The sequence below is a fragment of the Mustela putorius genome, unplaced genomic scaffold (genome assembly GCF_011764305.1).
Source record: "Mustela putorius furo isolate JIRA1106 unplaced genomic scaffold, ASM1176430v1.1 tig00003859_pilon_pilon_pilon, whole genome shotgun sequence".
Taxonomy (NCBI): domain Eukaryota; kingdom Metazoa; phylum Chordata; class Mammalia; order Carnivora; family Mustelidae; genus Mustela; species Mustela putorius.
The window spans coordinates 1,604,583-1,625,374 of NW_025422011.1; the positions used below are offsets into that span (position 1 = coordinate 1,604,583).

Below are 20,792 nucleotides of genomic sequence, written 5' to 3' on the forward strand. Positions count from 1 at the left end.
GGCTCACTGTACCTAATGCAGTCAGGCACTATACAGTTGTATTTTTAAAAAGGATTTTATTAATATATTTGACAGAGAGAGAGGAAGACAGAGCACAAGCAGGGGGAGCAGCAGAGGGAGAGGGAGAAGCTAAGCAGGGAGCCTGATGCAGGCTCGATCCCAGGACCCTGGGATCATGACCTGAGTCGAAGGCAGACACTTAACCGACTGAGCCCCCCGGCACCCCTATACAGTTGTATTATGGCTGAATTGTGTCCCCCCCCCCGAATTCATATGTTAAAGGCCTAACCCCCAGTGCCACATAATGTGACTGTATTTGGAGAAAGGGTCTTTAATGAGGTAATTAAGTTAAAGTGAGGTGATTAGGGTAGGCCCCAATCCCGTATGGCTGGTGACCTTATAACAAGAGGGATTAGGACACAGGCATTCACAGGAAGAAGGCAACCGTCTGCAAGCCAAGGAGAGAGGCCTCAGGGGAAGCGACGAGCCAGCACCTTGCTCTCAGGTGCAGAGCCCTCAGAACTGCGAGAGAACAGACTTCTGTTGTTGAAGCCCCCCTGTCGGTGGTGGCACCTTATTCTGACCGCACTCGCAAACTCAAACAGCTCGTGATCCTGTTAATCCTAAAGATATGGCCTCTAGCTATACAGATGAGAAAACAGAAGGTAGACAGGACAAGTGGCCCAGGATGACAGCATCAAAAGTCACCAAGCCAAGCCAGGAAACCCAGGACAGATGCCAACACCCGTATTTTCACCACGAAGCAATCTATCACAGCACTGCTCATCCAGACTTCCAGAGGACACAAAATGGAACTTCACATGGTGGCACGAAGGCCACTACACATCCGAGCAACATGAACGGAAGTTCAGAATTTAAGAGAAGAGGGAACGCGCTCCGCAGGGTCACAGACACTGGAGCCAGAGATTCAAAATCAGTCTCCGGACACGTGCAACCCTTTGAAGACAAATGTGATTCCGAAGAACACTGTACCTGGATGATGGTAAGTTATCTGGAGGCTAGGGAAAGAAAACGAAGAGCAAACTAAAGGGCAGGTACCTGATTGGGTTAGTACTGAGAGCCTCATTCTTTAATATATGTATTGTTTTCTTTTTTTAAAGATTTTATTTATTTATTTGACAGACAGAGATCACAAGTAGGCAGAGAGGCAGGCAGAGAGAGGGGGAAGCAGACTCCTCGCTGAGCAGAGAGCCTGATGTGGCGCTCGATCCCAGGACCCTGGGATCATGACCTGAGCCGAAGGCAGAGGCTTTACCCACTGAGCAACACAGGGGCCCCTAATGTAAGTATTATTTCAATAAATTTTTCCTTTAAGCTTGTACCATAATAATCAGCTAGCCATGTTTTACCTATAAATAAATGGGTCACTTTCTAAAGCATACATATGTTTACTGAGACAGGATGTGATATATATTTTACACACGGGTCTCGCTCTGACCCCCGTTAAGCCAGAGATGACTTTCCTTCTGAAACTGCAAATTTCACGACTGGAGAGGGTCCTCTTCCCAATACCTCTGTTTCTTGTGTTTTCTCCACCTTTTGGGATGGGGGAAGATATAGAGTGCATACAAATTCCTTAGAACACTAGCTCTTACTCTGGGGTTCTTGGACTTTTTTTGGGTCCAAGGATAGGCTTAAGGGGCGATCCATGAGGGCCTTGAAGGTCGGCGCACATTCTCCTGTGTGAGTAGCTCCAACTTTCTGGGGAGGGCTTCCATCCTTTATCTGACTCTCCCAAGCACAGGTAACCCCAATACGGTTTGCAAACCAATGCCTATGTATGGCTGGAAAAAATGTATTACTAAATTAATTTCACTTATTCCTCAATGTAGTTACTAGAAATTTAAAATCACACTTGTGGCATCCATGGTAGATCTGACAGGACTGATCTAGAATTTGAAGCAAGGACGTCTTTGTAACTAAGGAGAGAGAAAGCCTCCTCTTTCCCAGATTCTCTGATCAAACACCTGGCAGCCTAATTGTGTAGGCAAACTGTTTAATTGTAGCCAGTGATCTTCATAGCTTCTGGCAAACTTGTCTCTAAGTGCTTCTGATTGTTGCTTATGGAGCCAGGGCTTAGCAACAGAAGGTGATACTGGGTATGTGTTAAGGGACTGATTTCCAGGCTCCCTCTCCCTCTTGACCCTACAAGGGAGGAGATGCGCACTTACTTCATTGGGCAATGGCTCTCTATGGTGGCTGTCCGGGGTCTGTGGGGCCTTTGTGGAAGAGAGGACACGAGCCCTGCCTTCACTCCTGAGATCACATGAATAATGGATCCATGTGCTTGCTAACAGTAGTGGCTTGCTTTCGGTTAAAAATGCCCTTTTCAGGGACTGGTTTAATTCAAATGCTTAGAAGGTCTTTTTACCAAAAAGCATCAAAAATCCTTTCTCTTCTTAGCTACTCGTTTTCATTATGTTTTCTTGGGGGATGGCCTAAGACTTCCCAGGCCACTACATATATAGAAAACACTGTGAATCAGGTGACTTTGTGAGCACTTTTAATCAAATTTATAAGATTATTTTCTAATATGCTTTGCCTGTCAACTGTCTTGGTGATTTTTTTTACACCCCACAGTGAAAATGACCCAGCATACAATCTGTTGATGGCATTTGCTGAATTAGAATTGGGCTTATAATGATTCTCATGTACTTTAAAGTATGATAATCAAGAGGCTATGTTCTTTCGTGTGCAACACTTCCCTTTTCTATCTGGCATACACTGGTAACGGGCGGGTACTCCAGTCACTACGAGAGCCTAATATGTACCCTGTCGCCCCCACATCTAAAACCCGAGCAATGCATTTGTCAGCTCAATTATTCTGCATCACAATTCCAACATTTTCCAAAGGATGACAACAAACGCCTGAACTGAGAACTTGGGGCGCCTGGGTGGCTCAGTCAGTTAAGCATCTGCCTTCAGCTCCGTTCATGGTCTCAGAGTCCTGGGATCGAGCCCCACATCGGGCTCTCTGCTCAGCAGGGAGTCTGCTCTCCCTGTCCCTCCTGTTTGTGTGCTCTCTCTATCCAATAAATAAATAAAATCTTCCAAAAAAAACCCCACAAAAAACAAAACAGAATTTAAGCAGCCACATGGCTCTAAGGCTAACACTTCACACCCATGTTGACTTGGGCGATACTATGCTATGCGGCAGGCTCAGGAAGGGGGTGGCAGTGTGTGGCCACAGATATGGCCCAGTGACCCAAGTCCCTCTGTGATGGGTTCAAAACCACAAATACAGAACAGCATGGTTTGGAAGAACCAGCTTGTTCTTGTCCACAAAGTTAGTCAAAGTTAGTCAAACTAGTCAACTAGTTCCTCAAGCTGCTTGATCGGCAGGTAACTAGACAGTTCCTCGTGCTCTTGTTCTCAAGCCAGAGCATAAGTCTGCAGAAAAAAAGGGACTGGGGAAAGCAATGAGGCCCTGTAGGAAAGTGATGACAGCAACACTAAGAGAAAGGGAAGAACAGCTTGGGGGAGGCAACAAGGGAAAAATCAACTCATAAAACATGTGCTGAAAAATCAATCTCTCAATTGCCCGAATCTTTCAACCTGTCGTTAAATACAGCAACCCCAGAAGCAGCTGCTGGAACACAAAGTGACTTAATGGTGTCCCCCTCGGTGTACCCAGTGTTAGGGCTACATGCCCTCCAACCTGTGTGCCAGATGCGAACAAGAAAGCCCAGTCTGTGAGGCCGTCCTGCCCCCGATCCTAGCCCGGAACGGGTGTGCGTGAAGCGCATGCTGGAGTTTGCCTCAGCAGATAAGGTGGGTGGAAACTTCGTTTGGAGCCTGTAACCAAGTCTCAGTGTCCCCGAGCTTGACAGGGGCAGAAGGTTTGCTACAGACTCCCAAGTTAGAAATGGGGAAGAACAGAGGTGCAGCTGGGCCCAGACGGGCCAGGATGGGGTACAAAGCTGGGCTCTCAGCTCTGTCTCATTCCTCATGTCAACGACACACTGTCCCTCCCCGCACCATACAAATCCTACAGCAACAGGGAGGGGACGTCAGTCAACCGGCAGCCACTGCAGGGACAGAGGTGGGGAGTGCAAAGGGACACGGCCCGCCCGCATCCCAACTTCTCATTTCCAGGGTGAGAAGCAGAGGGGTGGCAACTCGGCAGGCAAAGGCTCCCGGGCAGTGAGCAGCAGGACCGCCGCGCACTGGCTGATCTGGGCGGGCAGCCCGGCCATTGCACTGTCTTCCACTGTGTAGCGTTTCAGACTGCCCGCTGCCTTTCACACACAGTGCTTCCTCCAAAGAGGGACACACAACGGAAGAAGTGCCAAAACGACAAGGAGAGTGCAGGGGTCAGGCTTTCGGCAGTGAAGCTCCAGGGCTAACCCAGCTCTGGTGAACTGTGGGCAGGGGAGGGAATGGGAGGGGCGATCCTCTGTCAGGAGCCTTTTGTATTCAGTGGGGCTTCTCTCAACAGATCGCTGTGCACCAGCCGATGGGTAAATGGCTCACGTGACCTGGTTCCCCATGGTAAAATGTTTGGACCAATAAGAAAAATCTGGACACAATTGGAGGCTAATGGAATGCTGGGCAGTCAGCAGCTTTGGGGCTTATGGTAAAGCCTCTGCAACAGCTATTTGGGGGCTGGCTTATTTTTCAGTTTAGTGAACATTGTACAATAAAACCAGATGCAGAACAGACATCAGTGTGGGTTTTAGGTAAACGTGAAACCTACTGATATCAGGGCGTGTTTTACACTGTAAATCATTGTCTGCCCTGCGAACTGCCACAGGTCTGAAGCATTAGAAATAACAGAACCACAAAACGATAGAGCTCAGAGCTGAACGGGGCCTCAGAAGGTTCAGGATGGAGCCTTCAGGCTGGTCAAGACTGAGTAGTCCCACTTTACAGATACCTGACAGCGTCTCTTCGAAAGGCTAAGTACCCTGCTCCAGGACACACAACTAAAAATGACCAAGAGAAGACGGGAAATGGGGCAAGTCTTCTCAGTATAACGTAGTGTCAGCGCAGGCCATGTGGGCACAGCTGTGTGGCCTACTCAGCCCAGAGGGCTGCCTCTCACTGACATTAACAATAATATAATCCAAGATGCCCTGAGAAACGTGGGCAAGACGGGAACATGATTTCATCTCCCTGGTGCATTTTACTTGTTCAAAGGCTTTGAATGTATGGTTTTACACTTGCTTCCCCTGCCAGGTATGTTCGATGGGCAGGGCAGGTGACGAGGTGCTGGTTTTTGTTTTGTTTTTTTTTTTTTTTTTTTTTAAGATTTTATTTATTTGACAGGGAGATCACAAGTAGGCAGAGAAACAGGCAGAGAGAGAGGGGGAAGCAGGCTCCCTGCTAAGCAGAGAGCCCAATGTGGGACTCAATCCCAGGACCCTGAGATCATGACCTGAGCTGAAGGCAGAGGCTTAACCCACTGAGCTACCCAGGTGCCCAGATGAGGTGCTATTGTCACTATTTTGCGGATGGGGATGCTGGACACTGAGGACCAGGCACTACCAGCGGTGGACAGTGAGACCCCAGTGTCCTCTCTTCTTGCAGGGTTTCCAAAGAACATGTGCCTTCCTCTCCAGTCTGTCTTGTCCTCTGGCCTCCTGGCTCCCACTTCTGAGCAATGAGCCATGATGAAGGGCATAGTAAACCTTGAGAATCAGACCTTAAGATCCTAATAGGCCAAAGAATAATTTCCTGGAGGGCAAGGCCAGAGACAGCTGACTTCTGCACCCTTGTCATGTTTTCATTTGGGGTCACGGCTATCGCCTCTCATCAGCCGGCTCCCACACTGCCACCGTTTCCTCTGCAGGCCCCAGACTAACGCCTCCAAAAATGCCAGTTTGATCACTTCACTCTCCTGTTCCAAAATGTCCCCTGGCATCCAGAGTATACCAAGGATTCACTCGCCTGACATTTAGGACCCTTCCTGATCCAACCCAACAGTAGTCTTCTGTTCTTCTAAAATAATAATGATAACAGTATCTATAATAGTAATAGTGGATACTTGTGAGCTTATGAGCCAGGCATTGGGCTAACTGTCTTGTATGTTACCTAGACACTGTTAGCGGTCTACCAGTATCCACACTTCATCACTACCAAAACCTAGCAGTGGCTCATGGGCCTAACACAGACAATGAGTCATGATTGGTCTAAGTCAGTGACTCTCAGAGTTCAGTCCCAGAATGGCAGCATCATCAGCTGCTGGGAACTTGTTAGAAATGCAAATTCTCAGGCCTCACCCCAGACCTACTAAATCAGAAGCTCTGGGAGTGGGGCCCAGCAATCTGTGGTTTAACAAATCCTCTAGGGGATTCTACGGCTCACTCAAGTTGGAAAACCAATGGTCTAAACCAATCCTGACAATCCAAATGCTCACTTTCCACACTGGGCGTGGATTTCTTAGTCTGGAGTCATGAGACCAATGTGAAAAGCTGGGGAAGTGGTATTCTGGGAAAGCTTTTCTTTCTTTCTTTCTTTCTTTTTTTAAAATATTTTGTTTATTTATTTGATACAGAGAGATCACAAGTAGGCAGAGAGGCAGGCAGAGAGAGAGAGAGGAGGACATAGGCTCCCTGTGGAGCAGAGCCAGATGCGGGACTCGATCCCAGGACCCTGAGATCATGACCTGAGCTGAAGGCAGAGGCTTAACCCACTGAGCCACCCAGGTGCCCCTCTGGGAAAGCTTTTATTTTCTTCATAAAGAGGAAGAGAGGCATCTCCTGATAATCTTCTTAATATAAAATTGCAACCCTCACTACGCCCCAACCTTTACTTTCTATCTTCTTACCAACTTTAATTTTTTTCATATCATGTAGAGCCTCTTGACTTTGTTCCTTGTCTGTCTCCTCCACCAAGATGCATCCAAGACGGAAGGCCCTTGTCAGCCTTGTTCGGCATGTCTCAATATCCCAGTAAGCACGACAGTGTCTAGCAAACTGTGCTCAAAAACCGCAGGTGTGTTTACTGACGAATGAGTGCAGCTGTCTCTGCTATTCCTTTTCTTTCTTGCTTCCTCTTTCTTTCTTGAGGAACTGATGGCTGAGGCTGTGGCAGCCACCTTGAGACCATGAAGCAAGAGAAGCGCAAAAAAAAGGGCTCTGACATTGCTGAGCCACCACGCAATGCCCACCTCAGGGCCTCTGGTTAGAAAGAAAAATAAATCCCTACTTGCTTGAGCCACAGCAGGCAGCTCTGCCACTCCTGATGGCCCCACACATTCCTACCTGACAGATCTATTTAATAGTTGAACCTTTATGACCACGGAATTTAGAGGTGAGGAAATGAAATCTCATAGCGGTTAAGGAATTTATGAAAGATCATGTGACCCTGAAGCTATTTTTCTTGTCTGAAATGCCCTCCTTGTGGCCTAAATCCAACTCACCTCTCAGCCCTAAGTGTAAAGGTCTGTGTCCTGTTCCGTGATCACCCCAACCTACCAACAGCCGGCCTGTGGGAAGCGTGTGCTGCCTAGGAATCATAAATTATTTGTATTCTTTTCTAAGGAGACTGTTAAATGCTTGTGGATGGGGATCATAACACATCTTATATGCTCATGGTCCCTCCTCACACACCTGCTGGCGACAATTTCATTCTGACTTGGATGCCGTCGGCTTCCTGAGCAACCCTGACCCAGACATTTACCCTCTCTATTCTTGGATCTTCTCGCCTGAAAGTCGGAGTACCAGCCTGGCAAGCTCCAGATTTATAAGAGAGAATAAACTTTGCTTAGTATCACAGAGCTAAGAGTTAACAAAGAGAGTAGCACCTGAGATACTATCTGGTAGTGTCTAAGTAGTATCTAAGGCTGCCAGTGCTTCTAGAACAAGCCAGTACAAATCAGTGAGCAACGTCTAGCACACAGAGCCTAGCAGGGTAAAGGGCACGAGTGTCAAACACAGCACTCAAGCACAGACGCTCAAACCAGATGGCCCTGCCTAGCCCTGAAATGGAAGGGCTGGGAAAAAAGAAGTAATTGGTTCCACAGAGAAAAAAAATCACTCTCCAGTCCAGTGACACAGGCACGGCGCATAAGGAACACCTGAGATGATGACTCAAAGAGAAGAGGGATTTATACTTCCCCAAGAAAGGCAAGAAAGTCCCTTCCTGCTCTGTGGAAGGAGCCAGGTTTTATTTTTGTTTTTTCATGACATTCAGGGGGCTTCCAAGAAAGCTGAGTGCTGACACGGAAGCCCAGAGCTGAGGCCATGTGGAAGGTGGGAATGAAGGAGTGGCTTTAAGAGGCGCTGATGATGGGCAGCCAGACCCTACTGGTCCTCAGCTGGGGCTGGGCCTCCCCGCAGCGCACAGGGACGCAGCCTGTCCGTGGTGGCAGAGGGCCCAGGAGCCTCTTCAGACCCTGCCACGGGGCTGATTCTCCCACAGCTTTACCTCCTGGGCTCTACTTTCTTTTTGTTGGATCTCACTCACTTTGATAAGTAGAAAGAGTCAAAAACTATTCTCTTTCCCTTAGTTGGTAAAAAAAATAAAAAGGCTTTACTTTCAAACATCCTTTTTAAAATTTAAAAGTATGGAAGTCAGAATGGTAGAAATTTAAAGTTGAAATCCAAAGGAAAAAAATCATGCAATCCCTACCAGGTTTTAATCTAATTTGCTGGGTTTTAACCTTCAGCTCCAAACCCGTTCCCACCTTCCTTCCCAAAGGTGCCTCTAAGCTGCTGTCACTCACTCTCAGACATCCCTGCTCGGCAGCTCTGGGGAGGGCAACTCTGCCACCCTGGCCCGTTTGCTGAGTTCTTCACCCGGTGGTTCCTCGGCTGCTTCCAGCTTGCGTTTGGGGGACGCTGGGCCACTGGGGAGTGGTCTTGGGCCTGTAGGGAAGCAAGTCAAAGTGTCAAACGGACTGTGACTAAAGCCAAGATGACCCAAAACTGGGCAGTGGCAGCTCTTTTCCGAGCCGGGAGCCTGCATCGAAGCCGTGCCCACATGTTGCTTCACAGGCCTGCCCCTCAGCCTTCCTTCCAGCAGTGACCTTGCCCTGAAATGTCTAAGGAGAGCATAACCCAGCATGCTGGCAGTAGGGCCAGTTCTGGGGCCCAAGCCCCACGGGCTCCAGGCCAGAGACAGATTTGGTTTGTCTGCTGCCCTTGCTTCCAAGGTCAGGCATTGCCCCCAGGATGCTGGCTCAGCCTCCTGAGGCAGCACCTCCTCTGCGGAGCCGGCCTGGCTGGGCAAGCTGCAGAAACCCAGGAGGTCTTCCCGGTTTCACCTTACTGATACTTAGCCCAGAGCTGGGGCGGGCTGTGGGGCGGGGTGGGAGGCTGTTGGGAGGCAAAGAATTCGGCACCACCACCAGGCTGTGCCGCCACCTCCTGCCTGGACAAGAACGGCTGCCGCCTTTCTAGCCTCCCTGTCCTCGCTCCTGCCCACACTGTCCCCTCCACACAGCAGGCAGAGTGAGCTTCTGAAAACCTAGATCAAAGCCTCGCACCTCCACCCTGCTGACCACCAGGCTGTGCCTTCTTAGGGCACTGACGACACTCCTCCCCTCACCCACGCAGAGCCCGGGGACGCCACTCCTGCCACAGCTTGTCCTCGTCTCACTCTGACTCCTCCCTTGAGACAGGCCGGCCACCCTGGCTTCCCTTTCTGTTCCTTGCATGTCTCTGGTCTCTCCCTGCTACTCCCTTTGCCTGGAATGCTCTTCTCCCAGTTCCCGGAAAGCCGGGTTCTGCTCGGCACTTGGGTCGCGGCTGAGACGGGCGTTCCCTGACCGCTCCGATCTGAAGTACCTGAGGGAGTCCCCCTTCCCCAGCGCCTCTCACATCAGATTGTTCAATTTTATTTCCCCCAAAGCACGTGTTATCGGAAATGATCTTGCACAGTTCCTTTACTATTTGTCTCTCCCCAGTGGACGATAAGCTCTGTACATGGGGCATAGATTCATTCCAGCCTTTGTCCTCAGGCCCCCGTGACTCTAGTTCTGCGGTGGTCTCCGGACGGACACAGGCCACAGGAGGCCAGCTGCTACTCACCTGCACTGCTCATGCTCCCAGTCTGGCTCGAGCTGGGCTCTGCCACCGAGTTGTTGAGGTCTTCCACACAGGAAGGGACAGATGCCAGCAGACCTGGGGGAGAGGCAGGGGAGCAATCAGAACGTCATCTCATGGGAATGCAGAGAGCCATAGGGCATCTGAAGACAGGATGGGCGGCGGGGGACAGGGGGTGCTGGGCCATGACGCTGAGGTTCCACTTCTTCCCACCCGCCACACTTGAGAGAGGCCTGATGCAGCCCAGCCTGGAGTGCCCTGCACCCCTTAACTTAATAGCTGAGAAGAGAGTACTTGGTCTCCCTCTGCAGGAAGGACCTGGAAATCCCCGCTGAGCCCACAGGAGCGTCCCTTAAGTGAGGGAGGGGATGGGGGTGGGAGTAGTGGCTCCTTACAGAGTCCCCGGTAGCGGGACAGCTGCTGGTAAATCTGCTTCATTCGCTCGATGTTGAGCCGGCTGGTCTCAGCGTGGTTGACGATGGGCCGGGGGTAGTCCACACCAATGATGCACTTGGCTGCCTTCTGAATGGACTCAGGGGCATTCCAGGGCTCATAGATGTATCGAGAGGGGAACCCTTTCAATATGGGCAGGTAGCGCCTGAAACACGCATTGGACAGCGGGTCAGCATGCTGTGACTTTCCTTCAAAGGACACAGGTATCTACGTTTTACTTTTTAAAGATTTTATTTATTTATTTGACAAAGACAGAGAGAGAGGGAACACAAGCACGGGGAGTAGGAGAGGGAGAGGGAGAGGCAGGCTTCCTGCTGAGTCGATCCCAGGATGCTGGGATCGTGACCTGAGCCGAACGCAGACACTTAAGGACTGAGCCACCCATGCGCCCCCCGCCAAGACTATCTTATCTTAGGAGCTGGTCCCAGCAGCCAGGAGCCAGACAGCCTGGACTGCATCCTTACCTGATGTAGTCCCCACTGGGGTCCGTGCGGCGGCCAAAGCCCACAGGGCAGTAGCAGTGAAAGAACTGCTGGAAGAAAGCACTGCAGGACAGCCACATCCAGCTGCCTGCGTTCACACTGAAATCCGCATCGAGGAGCAGCTCATCAAATACCTAGATGGGGAGAGGGTGGGACAGTCAGCCTCGATGGGGACCTACTGCTAGGGTTCTCCCCAAGTTACCACACGCCCCATGGAGGAAAGAGAGCCAAAGCCCTCCTGCTGATAAGACAAGAGGGATCTGGAGGGGATCCCCTGGATCCAGGGATCCCACCCCATGCCCCAGGCCAGAAGAGGGCTACCCTTGCTGGGCCTGATGAGAGGGTATGGGCCTGCTTCCCCTGAGAGAGACTCACCCGGACCCCGCTCTCCCAGCTGACCCAGAGGTCCCCGCGGGTGAGGAAGCAGGCCACGGCGTGCCGGGCCAGATGGTGGATCCAGCCCTCCTGCCTCAGCTGGGTCATGATGGCGTCAATCCAAGGGAAGCCTGTCTTGCCCTCGGCCCACTTGGCCAGGGCCTCGGGGTTGCGGTCCCAGGGGATCTGGATGCAGATGGGGTTCCCTTCCATGCGGTCAAACCTGGGGTTGTTGGTGGCTGCCGTGTAGAAGAACTCTCGCCACAGGAGTTGCCCAAACAGGGAGAGGGGGGGTGTGCTGTTCCGCTTCACCTGGGGGGTGGGGTAGCACATGGATGTAACACTCGCCCAGCCCCCGGCGCCGGGTCACTCAGATCTCTCACACAGAGCAATCTGGAGCCTCAATGAATGTGGTGGCATAGACATGTGAAGGGGCTATGCCCTCGCAGTGGCCCAGCGTGCCCGCAGTCTGAAACCCCAGACCCTGGCTGTGGGCACCGGGAACCCAACTCCTCAGGCCTGGCCCACCCTTGCCCTCAAGGGTCCCTGCTTGGCTCCACTTTCTACAGAGTCAAAGGGAGTTTTCCCATCAGTGCATAAAAAATGTTCACTTTAGATTCTGGTTAAATAAGTGATTATGACAGCCTGGATCTGGGGTCTGAAGGAACTGAAAGATCAGCCCAGGCCTCCCTGCAAATAACGACCTTCCTGAAATCCCAAGATTTCAAATTGGCACAGCCACCCCATGGCACCCCATCCTGCTCCAGACAAGGACAGGGACATAGCATGAAACAACACAGATGGAAGGGCGACCTGCTGAAGGTGGACAGTTGGATGTGTCCCTCTCTTTTCCTTCTGGGGGCAGGCACACCACCTTAGGGTTATTGGCCTACAGTCCACAGAGGACAGCCCTGCCTTCAGCCCAGGTCATCTCCTCGTCAGTGGTAGAGAGCAGCGGCTCCCGGACTCCCCGATTACATGCTGCGGACCAGCCCCACAGAGGACTGCTGAGCTCTTCTGCTCAGCACTGGTTCCAGTCCTGCCCTCCCTGCCTCCCAGCCCGAGTGCTTGCCCCCCCATCCACCTGCTCGTGGCAGATCTGCCACCTCGAGGGTCACACCCTGAGCTCAGCTTTTCGGCCCATCCTGCTCTACTTGATAACCTGGAGATTACTTAGATCAGCTGTTTGGGTGGTGCTGGGCTCTGCCACGTCTTGGATGTGGACCCCCCACCTTCTCTGGACCATACACACACGTAAGCACCCCTAGAATCCACAACCCGGTCCCCGCCAACCCTCTGCAGGGTGTCTGACTGGCCCAGAAGGCTGGTCCGCGGGGCTGCAAGTGGGGACAGGGCATGGTGGCCCCGCCGCCCCCTCACCTTTTTATACAGGTCCCACAGGCGGTAGTAGAAGAGGCGGCACGAGAGGCAGCCAAAGCGCAGGTAGGGGCTGAGGCCCGTGGGGCTAGCCAGCAGGGAGTTGGCGTTCATTCGGGGTCTCTCGTAGTTGGCAACCCAGGCCTGCAGCGGGAGGAGAAGGTGAAGAAAGGAAAGGCCTGGACGTTGCAGAGAACAACCCCGAGGTGCTGGCGTACTTGGCGCTTTACTTCGCGGCTCATGGTTACGTGGCTTCTCCCGTGGGGTCTGAACAACCCACTGGGGCAGCACTTATCAGTACCTCCTCTTGAAAATGAACCACGAAGCTCGGTTATGTGGCTCTTCTGGGGTTACAGAGGTGCTAAGAACTAGGGCTGGGGGGACGTAGCTTCCAACTCCAGATTCCATCTCCAGCTGCCAACTTTTTCTTCCTTAACTCCTCACACCCTCTTTCTCCTTGTGATGCCTCCTTCTCAAACTTGACAACTCCGCAGGCCTCCTCCTCCACACTTCCCCACCACCCCTCAATAGACAACTTTCCTTTCTTGCTGAAATGCAAACCTTCAGCTGAAAAACTCAACTCTTAGCCTCCAAATCTGCAAACTCAACTGTGTCCACGCCTCCCCCTCCCCACCGCCTCTCCCTCTCCAGTGATTCTGCCCAAGGCCAAGGCCTCCCCTGGCTCTGAATCCCTCCCCCTTCCTTCCCCTGCACCTTCCATCTCTCCCACTCCAGTTTCCACTCCGGTAACACTGGGCAAATCATGTTGTTTCTTTGAAAACAAAAGAAAAAAAAAAAAAGGCCCTTTAGGAAGCCAGTGGACCTTTGTTCGGTCTGCTTTCTTCTCTCCAAAGCCCATGTCCCACAGCCAGAGGCACTTCTTGGCTTCTGCCTTCACTGCTCCCCCCAGGCTGGCTCCCACCAGAGCCCCGGTGATCTCCATGCCACGGAGTCCTGCAGGCGTCTGCCTGGCTATTTGTGGACCTCTCAGCACAACTCACCCTACTCCAGCCTCCACACCCTTTGTTCCCTTGGCCTCTGGTCTCCACATGTTCCTGGCTGCCTCCCACATGGCTGGCTGCCTCCCCTCCCAACCCCTTCAGCGTTGGCATCTCAGGGCTCTGTGCTGGGCCCCGACTCAACTGCATTCCTGGGGAGGCATGTCCAGCACTACAGCTCCCAACACTACCTCCATGCAGGGGATCGACACGTTGGTGGCTCCAGCTCGGACTGATCGGCTCCTGCTTCGCTAGACTCCCAGATCCCTCCAGCCAGCTCCCTGCCAGCAGCTCTGCCTGACCGCCATCCAGGCCCCTCAAAATAAGAGCTTTTGTCTTCAGATCACCCTTCCATGGGCATTCCTCTCTCAGAAAGTGCATGGTCGCCCACTTGGATGCCCAAGCCAGAGGCCTGGCAATCACCTTTTGACTTCCTTGTCACCAAACCCTGTCAATTCTACTGTTCAAATTCTCCTCCGATCTGTCCTTTTCTTCCCAGCCCTCTTGCTACTAACCTGGCTCAGGCTAAAATGTAGACTAGACAACCGTGACAGACTCCCAGCAGACCTTCCCGCCTCTCTTCTCAGCCCCCTCTAATTCCATCCCCATACTGGGAGCAGGGCAATGGCTCAAGAACACCGTCCTGCACTGGGCTTCCTGTTGCTCTTAGGACAGAGCCCCAATCTTTTTTTTTTTTTAATTTTTTAATAAACATATAATGTATTATTAGCCCCAGGGGTACAGGTCTGTGAATTGCCAGGTTTACACACTTCACAGCACTCACCATAGCACATACCCTCCCCAATGTCCATAACCCAACCACCCTCTCCCTACCCCCTCCCCAGTTTGTTTTGTAAGATTAAGAGTCTCTTATGGTTTGTCTCCCTCCCGATCCCATCTTGTTTCATTTATTCTTTTCCTTCCCCTCAAACCCCCCATGCTGAATCTCTACTTCCTCGTATCAGGGAGATCATATGATAGTTGTCTTTCTCCGATTGACTTATTTCGCTAAGCATGATACCCTCTAGTTCCATCCACGTCATTGCAAATCACTTATAAGTAACCCACTGGGTGAGCCTGTCTTTCTAGCTTCATCTCTTGTCACTCTCTTGTAAGTACCATGCTCTCGCGGCCCTCTGCACACGCAGATCCCTCGGCCTGGAATGTTGTCCTGCTTTTCACTCACCTTCCCCTGGTTACCTCTGACTCTCTCTCCAAGTCTCAACCTAACAGTCCCTTCCTCTTCAGGTAGCCCCTCAGGTGTTGGGTTAAGTGCCTCTGCCAAACACTAGGTATATTTGCCTGCTCACGCCCTTCTGCACCTCCCTCCGAAAGCCTTTTTATGTTAAGTAAAATACACATACGGAAGTAACATGGATGTGTGGCTTAACAAATTATTCTAAGGCAAACACTCGTGCAACCATCACCGAAGTTCAAGGACTGGAACTCTGCCGGCCGCCCCAGAAACCTATCCTAGTCACCGTCCCTTCCCGGCCTCACAAGTGACCGCTCACCCAACTTTTATAATAATCACTTCTTTATGTAAAAATGTTGACATTTTTCTAGTTTGGCAAAGCACATCTGGAGGGAGGGCTTTATCTTTTCAGTTACTCCTTGCATTTTTTAGAGGGGTGGAGGAGCAGAGGCAGAGGAAGAATCTTAAGTAGGCTCCATGACCAGCAAGGAGCCGGACTCGGACATTTCACTGACTGAGGCACCTGGGGGCCCCTGTTCCTTGCATTTTTTTTTAAGATTTTATTTATTTATTTGACAGAGAGAGATCACAAGTAGACAGAGAGGCAGGCAGAGAGAGAGAGAGAGGGAAGCAGGCTCCCTCCTGAGCAGAGAGCCCGATGCAGGACTCAATCCCAGGACTCTGAGATCATGACCTGAGCCAAAGGCAGTGGCTTAACCCACTGAGCCACCCAGGTGCCCTGTTCCTTGCATTTTTAAGTGGGGTTTTTTCAACCTCACATGCATCCCTAGGCACTACTGTGTAGCCCTGGCCATCTATGGGACTATGGTGTGTTATTTAAGTTTCTTTTAGTCTACATATTTTCGGTCATTTCTTTCTTTCCCTTGCAGTTTTTTTGGGGGAAGAATCCAGGCCATTTGACATGTACTGATTCTCAAAGTCTGCATTTTGCTGTTTGCACACTCATGGTACACTGCCTGCAAATTGGTGGCTGGTACCAGAGAAAGGAATGGACTCACGTTTGATTCCACAAGGCTGTTGGGGGACAGAATGCCTGCCTAGAGCTCTTTATGGGGTCAACAGTCATTAATGTACAACGCGGCATCACTGAAGGCTGCAAAATGCTGCTGTTCTGTCATTCCATTTTCATTTAAAAATGGGGATACTTGGGCGCCTGGGTGGCTCAGTGGGTTAAAACCTCTGCCTTCAGCTCAGGTCATGATCTCAGGGTTCTGGGATGGAGGCCCGCATCGGGCTCTACTCAGCGGGGAGCCTGCTTCTCCCCTCCCCACTTCTCTCTGCCTGCCTCTCTGCCTACTTGTGATCTCTGTCTGTCAAATAAATTTTTAAAAAATGGGGTACTTTTTTTTTTTTTAACGATTTTATTTATTTATTTGACAGACAGAGATCACAAGTAGGCAGAGAGGCAGGCAGAGAGAGAGAGGAGGAAGCAGAGAGCCCGATGCGGGGCCCGATCCCAGGACCCTGAGGTCATGACATGAGCCCAAGGCAGAGGCTTAACCCACTGAGCCACCCAGGTGTCTCGAAAAATGGGGATAATTTATAAAGAAATGCTTGCCTTCATCTACTATCTTGGGTAACTGCTCTTCTCCTTCTCCTTGGGTTACCCTAGATCACATGGTTTGTCTCCCCTCTTCGGTGATAGCACTGAATTTTCTTGCAGGGATCCAGCCTTCCCTAATCTCAGCCCAAGTGAGCGAAGTGGAGCTAAGCTCCCCTTCGGACTCTGGGAGCAGGCTCAGGATGCAACTCCAGCCAGGGAGAGCACCCCCCTTCCCCACCCATGGTGACTGAGTCAGGCCAGTGAAAACACTCCTTGGGACTTTTCCAGGAGCTTTTGGGAAAGAGGCACACCACTTCCTCTGGTGCACTAAGCAGATGGAAAATAAGCTGCTGGGGACCACTTTGCCACTGCTGAAGGAAAGCCTACCTGAGAATGAACTAAGCGAGAGGGAAGCAGAGCTCGAGAGATGGAGAGTGCGTCCCCGGTAGCATTCTTCAGACACCTGGGTCCAGCTGCGCCTAAAGGCTACACTTAGACTCTTAGTTATGTGAGTTCAAAAACACCCTTTTCAAAAGTCAGTTTGCAAATACGAACTGATTAATAGAATTTTCTTGCTCTTTGCTCTCCTAACCCTTTGAACTGCTCTTCTCCTCACCCAGAGTACATTGTAATTCCTTGTTTCATGCTTATCATCTGTAATAACCTACTCTCCTGGAGACAGACTCCATACCTGCCTCACCGAGCAGTCTTTCCAGCAGCTAAGCCATCTTGACATGAGTAGATAGATGCTCACTTCAGAGTAAGAAAACGGAAGACTAAAATAAACCTCCTCAGAGCAGCATACACTCCTGCTCACAGCCCCCTTTGCTTCTCCCGGCTGTGTAGGACACAATATTCCCACTGGCCACCAGAGAGTCTGAAGGATCCTAACACAGGGTCCCATGACAAAGCAGACCCTCCAGGGGTACATGGAAAAGGAGCCCCTGACTGGGGACTGAAGGGGCAGCCCTCCACCGAGCGCTTTTAAGGGGGATGATAACCCACAAGGCTGTAAGTTAGTTCTTTATACTTGTCTTACTCTACTCCTGCATTTCGTTTGTCACCTCCACCACTCTGCCTCCTGGCCTGGCCTATGTCCTCAAACTGATATGGAAAGGAAAGCTGGTCCTGCCCATAGCCCTTGGGCATCAGTCTCCTCCTTCTCAGTCGGTGGGGCTGGCTGAAGGTAACATCCAGATAGGGTAGGGACATCAAGGCCTCTGTGCCTAAGGGAGGTGGGGCTTGTGGCACGTTTTCACTGCTGGTGAGGCACCTCCAGGGCTGGGAAGCATTTTTCCTATGTATCTGCCTATTTTTCCTTGTTCGATAGTTATCACCTGGCTGCTGGGCCAAATGCCTACCTATCTGAGAGTATGAAAGGTTGTGAACTGGTCTACAAACCAGCAACAGTGGGCAGGAAACCAGCAGCTAACTCAGTCACTAGAACCTTCTCTGCTCCTCTAGTTCCATGGTCATGGAAGCCATGTGACACTGTTCAGGAGTGCCTTTGGGTCCTGGGTCTCTTTCCTTCCCTTGCCAATCCCCACTTCGCTGGGAGGTGGGCCATCTGTTCTCTGTGTCCAAACAAATGGAAATCGATCCCTTGGTGCGGACCCAGCAAAAGGTGAGGAGGGGACACATAAACACAAAGAAATTAATCTTACGGACTTCACTGACCAACTACCCTCTTAGTAAGGGGAACCTGAAATCTAGTGTAAGTTCTAGAATCACACAGAACAAGATCTCAGTCTACTACTTCCTAACAGTGTGACCTCAGGCAAGTTACTTACCTTCTCTTAACCTGTCAAAGAAAGAGCTTAACCCCTACCTTGCAGGGATGTTGACAAGACAAAAGGAAACCGTGCAAGTAGGTACTTTATGCAGTGACCAGTATGTGGTTAGCACTCACTGAATGGTAGCTACCATTCCTGCTGTTCCTGCCCCAGGAAGGTTTTTCACTTTTAAGCACTCGGAGCTAAGAGGCACTAAAGGCCATGAAGCTGACCCTCACATCCCCTGCTTCCTGGGTGCTAGCCCCCGAAGTTTTGTGTCCCAGAAGTGGGGGCCATACCTTCCGTTCCAAATGCTTATCCAGCCGGGCCAGAGCTTCTGTCTCTCCTCCTTGCCAAACGGCGGGGCCCAGTCCTTCAGTAGGGAACCCTACGCGAGGAGGAGAAGGTCACAGGACCAGAGGTCAGGCCATTTCAGTGATAGCTCAGCAAGTCTTGGCACCTCGGTACGGTCTTTGAGCTTTGTGGGAACTGAACCATGTGTTCTTGGTGCTGCTGGGGCTCAGATCACCCTAACACTTGGGCATCTGCCAGGCCATCCTGGTTCTCCTTCCCCTGTGACTTTTTTTCCTGTCCTTTCCCTTGTCTTCCCTATCGCAGCCACTCCTCAGTCCAGGCACAAGAGAACAATCCTGTATGCCTGCCCTATCGGGTTGGCTGGCAATGATTGCTGCTTTCAGGTGTGAAAGGATAAGTTTATTTGGGTCAAAAAATGGGGACTAGGGGAGGAAGGGGAGAAAGGGTATAGTCGGGACGCCTGGGGGGCTCAGTGGGTTAAGCAGCTGCCTTCGGCTCAGGTCATGATCCCAGCGTCCTGGGATCGAGTCCCACATCGGGCTCCTTGCTTGGCAGGGAGCCTGCTTCTCCCTCTGCCTCTGCCTGCCACTCTGTCTGCCTATGCTTGCTCTCACTTCTCTCCCTATGACAAATAAATAAATAAAATCTTTAAAAAAAAAAAAAGAAAGAAAGAAAGAGAGGGTATAGTCAGTAACCTGAGGGGCTGACAGAGCCCCCCCCTTCCAATGGAAGCAACATTACTTAATTTAGTATTGAGGAGCCCACTGATGCCAGCACTAGACTGCGCCTATCTCTTCTGAGTGAGAAAAGTACAAAAACAGGAGCAGAAATTAGAAACGTAACATTACATATATGAGTAGGAACAGAAAAGACTAGAGAGACATGCTCCAAAATGAGTAGTGGCTATCTCTGGATGGTGGGGTCCTAGTGACTGTTATTTCCATTCCGGTTTTACTGTATCTTCTACATCATGGATAATATGCATCACTTTGACAAAGACAAAAAAATCTGGTCAGTTGTTTTACAAACAAAGGGGCTCTGGGTAGGAAGTACGCACCCAGCTCCTCGAGGGAGGGCACGCCATAGGTGTCATCGTGGTTCTCCTGGATGTCCGCCCGGCAGCTCTCCATCTGCTGGCTCGTCACGGAGCCCACGGGCTTCTTGGGCAGCTCCATGCGGCTGATGATGGCCTGAAAGCGCTTGTAGGTAAGGGGTGGCTTCTGCCCGTTCAGCTCAATGATCCTGGGAATCCCAAAGCACAACTCCCGTCATGCACAAGGCCCTTCATTACAGGTCCCTGCCCACCCAGAAAAGAGCCCAAACTCTGAAGGCTTAGAGGGTGGCTTTCCTCATCCACTTAAGGGTCCCACCCCTAAGTGGAAAGGAAGGGGCAAGGGAGGCTACATCTCCATTTTACCGAGAGGGAAAATGAAGCCCAGAGAGCAGGAGCAGATGCCTCAGGTAATGGAGCAAGGCAGGGCCAAAGCTGGGACTCAATTCCAGGTTCCCTGGTGTCGACGTGGAGTCTCCTAAAGACAGAGACTGACCATATCTCTCTAATCACAGAAAAGTCCCCACTAGCCTTCTTGGTACTCAGCCTGTGTGTCCAAGTCATGGGAATCCCTATGGCGCCTTTCTCTCTAACCCAATGTAAGCCTTCAGGAAGTTCTTTGATAAAAGCTGCAAGCATGTTCTTTTGTTGAAAAATCATTGCCTTCTTGGCCCCAATTTATTAGAACAGAGAGGTGGAGAACAGCCTATCCTTCCTGGATCAGAGACTGGGACTGGGGTTAAAAGCAACCACTATTTAATGGGTGTCTGGCAGTTTACAAAATCTGTTCTCACGATCAAGGGGAACAGAGCTGCATTCAGGTAAGAGAAGAAGATACAGGACTGAGGAGGAGAATCAAGGCCGTTTCTACAGAATGCACTGGGGCGGTCTGGATCCAGACACTCAGGGCTCTCCTGTTGGCCAATAGGCAGCTTACACAAGACCTGGCCGGCTGGGTGAGTTCACTGTGGGGCAATAAGGCCGGCTGCAGCCTCTGCAGCACCTCCCCCACCTCCCGCACCCGCCAAGTCCTCTGGCACGTGGCTGGAGGAGGAGCTCCATACCCAGCGGCTTCTCCTGAGAACTAGCTCACGTGCAGAGATGTGTGACCTGGCTCCCTGGCAGCCGCTGGGTCCGGGAGAGGGGGGCAGGGAACAGTGACGGCTGCTGGCTTGGCGGCGGCGGCGGCAGCAGCAGCAG

At 51.3% G+C, this 20,792-nt stretch overlaps 1 protein-coding gene across 2 annotated transcripts in view; it reads right to left on the reverse strand.

The window, feature by feature from the left end:
* CRY2 (cryptochrome circadian regulator 2) overlaps nucleotides 1-20,792 on the reverse strand; it is a 36,191-nt gene that overhangs the window by 2,992 nt on the left and 12,407 nt on the right. Inside the window, exons 2-10 of one of the 2 annotated variants that reach the window (XM_004763174.3) lie at nucleotides 19,959-20,070; nucleotides 19,599-19,783; nucleotides 18,526-18,614; nucleotides 12,701-12,841; nucleotides 11,321-11,632; nucleotides 10,928-11,079; nucleotides 10,406-10,608; nucleotides 9,996-10,088; nucleotides 8,690-8,831 (exon numbers count right to left, since the gene is read on the reverse strand). In XM_004763174.3, the coding sequence (XP_004763231.1) occupies nucleotides 8,692-8,831; nucleotides 9,996-10,088; nucleotides 10,406-10,608; nucleotides 10,928-11,079; nucleotides 11,321-11,632; nucleotides 12,701-12,841; nucleotides 18,526-18,614; nucleotides 19,599-19,783; nucleotides 19,959-20,070 (1,427 nt within the window). In that variant the 3' untranslated portion in view covers nucleotides 8,690-8,691. The remainder of the gene's footprint in view (nucleotides 1-8,689; nucleotides 8,832-9,995; nucleotides 10,089-10,405; nucleotides 10,609-10,927; nucleotides 11,080-11,320; nucleotides 11,633-12,700; nucleotides 12,842-18,525; nucleotides 18,615-19,598; nucleotides 19,784-19,958; nucleotides 20,071-20,792) is intronic. The other variant, XM_004763173.3, reaches the window with a different exon arrangement.